General features: G+C 43.3%; 1 protein-coding gene and 1 pseudogene across 2 annotated transcripts in view; one reads left to right on the top strand and one right to left on the bottom strand.

The window, feature by feature from the left end:
* Positions 1–491: 491 nt before the first annotated feature.
* On the top strand, positions 492–1,448 carry LOC146360083 (sodium/potassium-transporting ATPase subunit beta-3-like; annotated as a pseudogene). Its single transcript, XR_014786930.1, has one exon. The product of XR_014786930.1 is annotated as a sodium/potassium-transporting ATPase subunit beta-3-like (transcript).
* Positions 1,449–7,962: 6,514 nt separating this feature from the next.
* The window catches only part of PTPN14 (protein tyrosine phosphatase non-receptor type 14), a 111,803-nt gene continuing 109,444 nt past the window's right edge, over positions 7,963–10,321 (bottom strand). Inside the window, exon 18 of the mRNA XM_084828803.1 lies at positions 7,963–8,523. Within this exon, the coding sequence (XP_084684929.1) occupies positions 8,395–8,523 (129 nt within the window). The 3' untranslated portion in view covers positions 7,963–8,394. The remainder of the gene's footprint in view (positions 8,524–10,321) is intronic.

Genomic DNA, 10,321 nt, shown 5'->3' with positions numbered 1-10,321 from the left:
CAATTGTTTAAAAAATGTATACATACATAAGTACTTAAGTCTTTCCAATAATGGCTCTGACTGAGTTAACAAAGCAAATCCCAGCGGATACATACAAATACTGCAGTAAAACCAGAATAAGAACAATCCAGTGATGCAAAATTGATTTACAGTGCAATCCTATACGTGTCTACTCAGAAGTAAGCCACACTGAGTTCAGTGGAAATTACTCCCAAGGTAAGTGTGTATAGGACTGCATCCTAAGTGTGTTAGTTTCTATTAACACAAGTCAGATACGATTATACAGGTGCAATTTAGAATCATCTGCATATGTAATCTTTTTTGTAAAATACCCACATTAAGATACTCCTGTTTATACAAAGAGAGAATGTTCCCATCGGAGGCGATCTCAACAAACTAATAATGGTTACCTTGCATCTTCTAGTGTTACAATGCCTTTAAAAACCAGATAGAAGCACTAAAAACAAACAAACTAGAGCTTTAGAAGAACAATGGCAGTGATAAATTTATTTCCGGGGACACTTCTGACCAAAATTAGATTCAGAGTCTGCTATGGGAATCTGGGCCCATATCTAGTTTTGTATGTATGTATGTATGTATTTTTAAAAATTAAACCCCATTCATGGCATTCAAGCCAGTTTGCAAAAAATGTGTCACATGCTTATTATAAAAACAATTGTGAAAATCAGATGACAAGTAAAAGCAGTTTAAAACAGCTAGATAAGCCTGGCCAGCAAATAGATAAAACAAAAATCAACCAACACAGTTATGTAGCGGTTCTGAGGAGCCAGCACTGTTTCAGCAGGGAGCCTTTGCCATTGTTACTCTGTTGTCCGGGAATCAGCAGCTCTTTCTCTCTTGCTCCGATGGATATGGCTAAGGAGAAGGCGAAACCCTTCTGCCATTCTATGACTGAGTAGCAGCAAACCATCTACAATCCTAACAGCAGTGAGTTTCTGGGGCATACAGCCTAGAGCCGGGGCTTATTTTTGCTGTTTTATCTCATATTCTATGACTTCTTAGCTGTACCCTTTACATCCACAAAGTGGGTTATGCTTTAGAAATTGAGTAATGACATACCCAAGTATTGTGACCAGATTGCTAGTCCAGGGCTTATAATTTCACCAAAATCACAAATTGCACTGGATTTTTTCACTAAGCAAAAATGACTCAGGAAGTCATCATGGCCATGTGGCTTCCCTTGATTAATTTCTAGGAGCATAGGATGCATCAAAGCAATCCAGAACATTCCATGTACTCTTGGAAAGCTCCTTGACCAAAATTCTAATATTAACTCAACATGCCAATTTAATCACATGCTGCGACTATGCGCCGGACTACAGGGTAAAACTTTTTGTCTGACACAAATCCATATATAGCCCACAATCCTAAAGAATACGACAAGGATCTGATAACAGATTTTCCTTCTGGAGGAGCAACTGATTTAATGTATTTCCCAAATATGATGGAAAATCATATTTGCCTACATGCAGACTACTTATGATCACTAATGGCTGTTCAACGAGTATTTAAACACAACCGGTACCAAAGAAGATATAAGAGTTGATGAATGACAGATCATGGGATCAACGAGTTTACAAATGAAGATGATCATTATAAGTCTCTGGGATGTGATTCCTTCAGATTTCATCTATCTGAATGGAAGTCGTCAGTGTCTTTACGAAGTAAACCTGGTATTCTTTTGCTATAGTGGCAGGACCTGCCATTCTTTGAGAAGCTTGGGGTAGAACATGTCACTCAAGTTAGTATTACTAATGTGCTTCTAAATCATGTTTTAAATCCCTCACAAAGTAACTTCTGGAATGCCTGTTGGATCACTGCACAGACACAGGTTGTTATTTTAGGGACCCGTAAATAACTTCCAAAGATGCCATCATGGTGGTCTTTGCCTTAAGCCCCACTGAACTCAATGGAGCTCACGTTTGAGGACAACTGTGCTGGGTTGCCCCACGTTTGAGGACAACTGTGCTGGGTTGCCCCACGTTTGAGGACAACTGTGCTGGGTTGCCCCACGTTTGAGGACAACTGTGCTGGGTTGCCCCACGTTTGAGGACAACTGTGCTGGGTTGCCCCATGTTTGAAATGTGCTGTGCTACATAAATATTGTATTGGTGTCACACTGGTTTAACTATCAGAGCAGTGCCAATACAAATTCAGAGAGAAAGAAAGAGAATTTCAAACTACCCGACCAACAGAGTTGTGTTTCTGTAGAGATATCTTAAGTTGTGTATTGGGTGAGAGGTAGTGGGGAGATGTAAGTGGATTGTAAGTATTAGTATTGATTTCTGGCATTATTTTAAGTACTGAATTAGTCTGTTGTGCTTGTCACTGTGCAAGTATTGGGTGTCCATGTAATCCACGTGTGTTTCTAGTTTTGATATTTTAGTAGGGAAATTGACTGTCATTATGCAATGACGAGCGCAGAGAAAACCAATACAATGTCACTTCAAAAAGTATTTAGTTGAGAACGATCGGAATGAAACAACTTCCTTACGATGCTTAAAGTGTAAGAAACCTGTTGTAACAACAGTGCTACAAAGCTGCTTGAAAGAAAAGACCTCAGCAGGTGAGAGCAGACTTACACTTTCCAATAAAATAATAATAATGTCTGAACAGACAAATGTCTGTTAAAATATTAAAGCTCAGTAAGGGCTGACATCATGAAGCAACTAGCATCAACAGCCAATGATCATTAGCTTCCAAAAGTGAGGATGAATCAGGGAGATTTCACTGGGTACCTTAAAGGAAGCAAATATGGTGGCAGGTGTATATCCCTGAGGAGCGATGTCATAATCAGGTGGTACAACCATATAAAATCTCCCTTAGACACTTACCTTACCTGAGAAGGCAGAGGCACCCAGAAAAGAGACTCCGATGCAGGTTCTAAGCAGGTTCTTATGGGAGGAGGTAAGGTACCCTAGTCCCAGGCCATTCCAGGCCTTAAAAACCAGCACTTTGAATTGTGTCTGTAAACAAATTGGGAGCCACAGAAGATTTCTAAGTATAGGTGAAATATGGTCATTATAGCGAGTCCCGGTAAAACAATCAGGTTGCCATTTATTTAAAACATTTGAAACCCATGGTGAAAAGGCCTACAAGGCGGCTCGCATGCTAAAATCATCTAGACGTATGTGACATAAGAAAGCGGGGGGATTAGCATCGTAAGAACACAACAGAGCTGAAACTCACAATCCATACGTATCTCAGAAGGCCAAGAGCAAGCATATAGAACCATAGCAGGGATCAGATGGATTTGAAGGCTCTTTTAAAAAGAGCCACCTAAGTATCAACTGAAAAGGGGTAGAGGAAACATTCAGCCAGGACAGAACTCCAGAGTTTTGGCAGCTTCACAGAAAATGCCAATCCCAGTTGGTTCTCCACGGGATTACACCTCTTGGAGGAAGTCAGAGCAGGGCTTTTCAGGAAGACTTTAATGCAGGGGTGGGCAACAATGCCAGATCTTTTGGACTACAACTCCCATCATCTGTCACCATTGGTACTGCTGGCTAGGGTTGATGAGAGTTGTAGGGAAAAACATCTGGAGGGCCACAAGTTGCCCACCTGTTTTAAAGTATAGGGCGGCTCATATAAGAGAAGGTGGTCTGGAGATCCTGGGCCCCAACCATTTATGGGTTTAAGCCAGAACTTCAAATTGGGCTGGAACCCAAGTGGGAGCCAATGCCACTGTTTCAAAATCAGCCTCGTATGCTTTGCGTGGCCTGCCCCAGTCATCACTCTGTCATCTGGACCAGCTGCAGGTCCTGAGAACTCTAAAAAGGCAGCCTCACATTGAGTATGGTGCAGTAATCCAATCTGGATGTCACTAAGGTAGAACCAGGCAACCTGGTGTCCTCTAGATGTTTTGGACTACAGCTCCCAGAACCCCTGACCATTGACCATGCTGGTCTGGAGGGCACCAGTCTGTGGCCCTGCACTATGGTTAGATGGAACCTATCAGAAAAGGCAAGAACCACCTACCCCCATCTTATACATGCTTAAACTGTCACATGGTGCTTCTAACAATTAATACAACCCATCCACAATGAAGATCTGGTCACGCGACAGAGGCACTGAGGACAGTCATGGGGTTTGGTTGCACAATTAACAAGGTCAACTGTCAGACAGTGTCATTTTCTAAAACATTACTTTGTTTGGAGAACTGGGGTTAACAAAAACTTTTCACTTTGGGATGAATGAAATGTGATCAGAAACGTACTTTCCCGTGCTTGAACAGGAGCTTAAAAGGAATTCTGGCTTGGCAGAGTACCATATTAAAATTGCCATCTTGAAGTGTTGCCTTTACCAAATCACTGTAAATTAATACCCTACTCCACAAATACTAAAAGAAATACACGTCGACGTTGTGGTGCTGAAGTCACCATTACAAAGAAGGGCAGAGAGGCATTCTTGATGATATGCAAGGATCTCTCATTTTGAGTAAGATGTTAACCAAGCTTATCAAGGTCAAATCTAATGTGAAAATCACACCAAATTTAACATGCATTTTAACGATAATTTTTAAAAAGAAAGTCACTTTGAACTAGGGATGGGGGAGAATTTCTCCCCGAAACTTTGGGGGGCCGAGTGCCAACGTGTTCGGCCCCCCGAAGTAGTTTCGGGGAGAAATTCTCTGCAACCCCCCCGGGATGGGACTTACCTTTCCCGAATGTCCCTCCCGGCAGCGGGTCCCGGCGGCGGTTCGTCAGGTCTTCGACAGGGGCAGAGGCGGCAGCCGGTCTTTCGACCGGCTGCCGCCGCCGCCTTTCCAATAAAAGTAAAAAACAAAACAAAAACGCCCCCGTGATAGGCTACATTAATCGTCACGTAGCCTATCACGGGGGCGTTTGTTTTTTTTTTTTTAACTTTTTATTTCACGGCCGGGCGAGGCGAGGCGCCTCCTCCCCGGCCTGAATTTCGGCCGGGCGAGGCGGGAAGCCTCCCCCCCGGCCTGAACTTTGGGGGGAGCAGCGAAGCGCCTCCCCCCCACCGCGAAGCAAGCTGCGAGACCAGGTAAGTGGCTTTCGTGCACTCCTACTTTGAACACCATCACCCATTTTAGGAATGGTGTGAAAATGGTTGCTTATTACATTAGTAACTATTTGGCTCACTCATGAGCATTGTTCTTTCGTTGCAGAAGGCTCTCCCTTGCAATTTGGTGCTCAAGATATGTGCACTGTGACAAAAAGCCTTGGCGGCATCTCATCGACTTTCTCCCTTTTAGCATCCATTATTAAATAAGTTCTTTTTGTTTGCGCACTTTCAGAAAAGCCAAGAATATACCATTACATCCCAGATCTCACAGCAATCAGACCTTGGAGCAGATTATTTCCCCCTATCTTACTCCCTACCTGTCAGGCCAAATGGAGCAATGGGATTTGACAGCTCTGGGTTCAAACTTAATTCATCATTAGGAAATTATTCAAAATGCTATAATGAGATAACTAATTTAATACACTTTGCTTCAAGGTTTATTCCTTGGCCGGCTTCCCAGATACAAAGCGTCTCTGTGCAATTATCACGCAGATGCCACTAAAAGACTTTAAATGGTTGCAGCTAATTTAACAAGAGATATGTTGGCATCGACAAGGAGACGCTGGACTGAAAATTGGAGTTAACTAAAGAAGCTGCAGCATTTCTAAAGGAGCATCAGCAAGAGATTTTCCCTATGCTTTCTTCCTCTAATCATCTGGGGTGGCTTGAATTCCCTCTTTAGCAAGGTTGGTTACTTTTTATTAGAGGTACACATTTTAATTGACTTGTGGGCTAGAGTAGTGTATGAAAAACACTTTTGCAGTGCAATCCTATTCATGTTGACTCAGAAGTAAGTCTTACCGTGTTCAATGGAAGGTACTCCCAGCTAATGGTACATAGCTCTGCCATCATAACTGACTAAAAACATGCCACCTGATTAAACTGGCAGCATAATTCTTGTTAATTTTAAAAAATACAAGTACTTCTAAATGCTGCAGATGGCAAGCACCATCTCAAGAGGCATTCCCCCTTTTCTCTATCACACAGGAGGGAATGCCTCTTCTACTTCTAAGTACTGTACACATGTGTAGATTATCTAGAAGTATAGAAAGTGTGCTTGTGGCTTCAGAAATAGTGTTTACCCATGTGCAAATTTAATCCATAGATCAGGGGTGTTGAACCACGAGGGCCAAATTCCATTTCAGAGAAGCTCTCGGGGGCCACATTCCAGTGGTGGGCAAGGCTGAAGGCAAAAGGGGCAGGACCAAAAATTTCAGCATATTTTAGTCTAAAGCTGTTCCTGCCAGTCACTCAGCCTTTGGAGAGGCATTTCAACCTTTTAGAATGGGGAAAACCCTGCACAAAAGCCAGGAAACCACCAAACAATTAGTGGGAAAGGGAAAGGGGGTAGGCCCAGGAGATGGGGGCGTGGCCGTCTGGGGAACCTCGGAGGACTGGATTGGGACCCCAAGTAGGCTGGACTGGGACCCCAGGCATCAGATTAAACAGTGAATCAGCTAATATTTTTAAAAACTGGGATTCATCCCTGCATTTTATTATAACCTTGGTTATCTTGAAAGCAACCCAGCTCCACCCCAGCTGTATCTGGTGGGGGTAGTGTGGTGGTGGTGGAGTCAAACGGTGCCCTCAGATCAACAGAGCAGCATTAGGTAAGGAGGGGTCATACATAACTCTATGACAGAGCACATCCTTGCCATGAACAATCATCAGGTTTTCCAGTTAAAATGATCTCATATCCAGCAGGGCCTTGGACCACTGCTGCCAGTTCAAGGAGATAGTATTGGAGTGAATGGACCAATGGTCTGACACAATATAAGACAACTCATCTGTATCCAAAAAAACTATTTGTTAACCATAAGAACAGAGCACAGCCTGTAAATAGTTAGGGCACAATCCCCTACCAAGTTCTCCTGTGCAAGTTCCCCTGGGTGGGATCTGCCAGTCCCACTCTTTTTAATGGGCTTGCACAGAAGAACTTGGCAGTGGCTTGTCCTCTACAGAATACCTAGTCCAAAGAATGGCTTGTCCTGAAAGACTCCCCCCAGTTCAGCTATTTCACACTAGACACCCTAGAATTTCTCCTCTACTGAGATCCCTTTTCTAAGTCAAGTGACATCTCTTTCTCAAGTCAAGTGACATCTCTTTCTCGAGTCAAGATTCAACATCACTTACAGGACAAAAGGTTGATGAGATCTTTCTGGGACCCTACAGGAGAACTTCTAGGACAGATCTTATGACAGCATCTAAGCTGTTTTCTTAGCAAAGTCCCATTGATTTTAATGGGTCCACTCTAAGTTTAAGTAAGTCTGCATCCAACTCTAGGGCTGGTGCTTAGTAACCTGCATCCGGGACAGGAGCCCTGTTCTCCTGGGACCACTCTGGTTTGAGTGTGGCAACAACAGCTGGAAGAGGATGGTGGAGAGGACTTTTTACATCACAGTTCCCCCAGCACCTTCAACAGCCACCCCCAGCAAGAGTTATGAAAGCCAGAAGCCGCCAATAACATCTGCTTGCTGAGGCCTAGGAAGACTCAAGGAAGAATTTCTCCTCTACTGAGATCCCTTTTCTAAGTCAAGTGACATCTCTTTCTCAAGTCAAGTGACATCTCTTTCTCAAGTCAAGATTCAACATCACTTACAGGACAAAAGGTTGATGAGATCTTTCTGGGACCCTACAGGAGAACTTCTAGGACAGATCTTATGACAGCATCTAAGCTGTTTTCTACCTGCACATGTAGAAGCGTTGCTTCTAGCTATCACCAGTGTGTTACAATCATTCTTGCCCAATGCTGAACACCTGGACATAAGAGTATGCTGGAAGTCTGCTGCTTCTCTGAAATGCATGCACACATAGGGCAACAGTTTGTTTCCTCTCAGTAATATTATGGAAATACATTGGCTTTCCAATTTGGACAAAAGCCATGTCTCCCCCCCCCCCCCCCGTAGGGTTGACTCTTCTCTGTGCGCAGCCCTGAAAAACAGATTGCAAAATATCCTTACCACAAATAAAAATAGCCAAACTGTCTCACATGCAAAGGTCAAGAGAACGTCGTCAGATAGGAACATCTCCCTCTCTAAAGACAGGTTGTAATGAAGATCAGTCGTGTTAAACGTGGTTCAATTATTACAAAGTCGTCACATGTTTCACAAATTAAGAAAATTCACACATCATTTCAAGGAAAATAATAATAATAATAATAATAATAAATTATCTCGTATAAAATAATCTGTACGAAGAACAAAGTCTCCTTACTGTTGAGGCAATTTTGAACAATACTGCAAAACAAGGTATTGTTGAGGGAGTGATTCTCAGCCAGATGCAGAAGGCTGTGTATGTGTGTGAGTGAAGGTGGGAGAAAGCAACAGGTCTCTTCAGAGAATGTTAAATTAGTCTGGAGTTTTGTAGGAACAAGATGAGCACTTGATAGACAAACTTGTACTGAGCGATGGTTTGGACCATGAACATTCTCTGCTCCCTCAGATGTTGCAACATCACTGGAACCTCCACTTTCTGTAAAATTGAAGGGGAAACAAATTAAATGCTTTGTGAGTGGCATCAGGATAAAGTAAGTTCAACCTAGGGAAGAATCAACAACACTTTACATTACGGATCAGGGCTTCGCCCAGTATTGCTGTCTAGATCACATCAGGTCATATGTGTTGTTCTTTTTCTTCTTTTTTATGGGAGCTTCCAGGTGGAAGAATCTGACAGAATGCTGAATCAGTGCTGCCAAAGGGGAATGACCTCCCAAGAAAAATACTAGCTCTAGAGGAGGGGTTTTCTTCATGACCACAACAAGTGGGGAAAGGGTTAAATCCCTCCTTGGTGCCCACTGCAATCCCAATAATTGTCACCCCATCACCCCCCACTACTATGGGTATTTGCATTTTAAAAACTGCAAGTTAAGTCTGAAGAAACCTTTCACATCACACCTACTTTAGCCATAACAATTTGTGTTATCGGGGGTGGGTGGTGGGTGGGTGGGGTCCAGACTCATAGAATAGACCCGTTGAAATCAGTGGGACCTAAGTTAGTCATGACTGTCTTAAGTCCCATTGATTTTAATGGGTCCACTCTAAGTTTAAGTAAGTCTGCATCCAACTCTAGGGCTGGTGCTTAGTAACCTGCATCCGGGACAGGAGCCCTGTTCTCCTGGGACCACTCTGGTTTGAGTGTGGCAACAACAGCTGGAAGAGGATGGTGGAGAGGACTTTTTACATCACAGTTCCCCCAGCACCTTCAACAGCCACCCCCAGCAAGAGTTATGAAAGCCAGAAGCCGCCAATAACATCTGCTTGCTGAGGCCTAGGAAGACTCAAGGAAGAACACAGACCAAAGTTCAGAATTCAGAGCTTTCGAAAGTTTTAATTATTACCCTATTTTTCTTTGTAACCCATTTTGAGAACCTTCCATTGAACAGTGCCATATAAATATCCCGAATAAACGAGTAAACAAAAGACAATGCTTTAAACACATGTAAACAATGCCACTGAGGCAATGAAATTACCTAAGCTGTGTTGGTATGACTCCGGGCCAAAGCAGACGTTACATTAAAGACATAGCTGCTTGTTACGTATTCAAAGTTATGTCTGCTGTGGCCCTAACATTATACTTTGTTCTTTTTTTACTCAAGTGTAAATCTGGATCAGGACCCTAGCATAGGGCAGTAGGGGGGCTTTAACGCTTCCCCCCACCTCCAGTGTTCCTAATCAAGGGTTTATTCTCAGGTTCCAGCTCTGGCTTGTTGGGTGAGACAAGCCAGAGTTCCAGGTGTGGACATCACATTAAACAACCCAAGGACAGAGTATCCCTGGGTTGTTTACTTGCTTCTGCTTGCAGGAAGAGCCAAGCAATAGCGACTGACCTGCATGAACTAGAACGCTGGCTTGGATTACCACTGCATGTGAATTAGTTCACTGTGTACCTTGGCCCTCATACGAACTTAAGGAGAGCGACGGTGGAGCAGAACAGAGGCCTCTCTAATTCAGCATTCCGTTCCCACAGTGGCCAACCAGATGCCCACAGGAAGTCCATAAGCAGGACATGAATGCAACAGCACCCTCCTGCTCGTGTTCCCTAACAAGTGGTATTGAGAGGAATACTGCCTCTGATACTGGAGGCAATATATAGCCGTCATGACTAGTAGCCATTGATAGCCTTATCCTCCATAAATTTGTTTAATCCCCTTTTGAAGTTGTCCAAACTGGAGACCGTCACTACTCAGTAGCTATCAAAACCGGGATGTGAATGAGGTTACATGAAACAGAGAGGCTTTTAATATGAAGAAAAATTAGGGCAAACCGCAAAT

This window comes from Heloderma suspectum, chromosome 1 (assembly GCF_057233095.1).
Source record: "Heloderma suspectum isolate Gila_16-S chromosome 1, 16-S_ref, whole genome shotgun sequence".
Taxonomy (NCBI): Eukaryota; Metazoa; Chordata; class Lepidosauria; order Squamata; family Helodermatidae; genus Heloderma; species Heloderma suspectum.
Note: the sequence above shows the minus strand (reverse complement) of the source record. Positions and strands in the feature narration are given on the sequence as shown.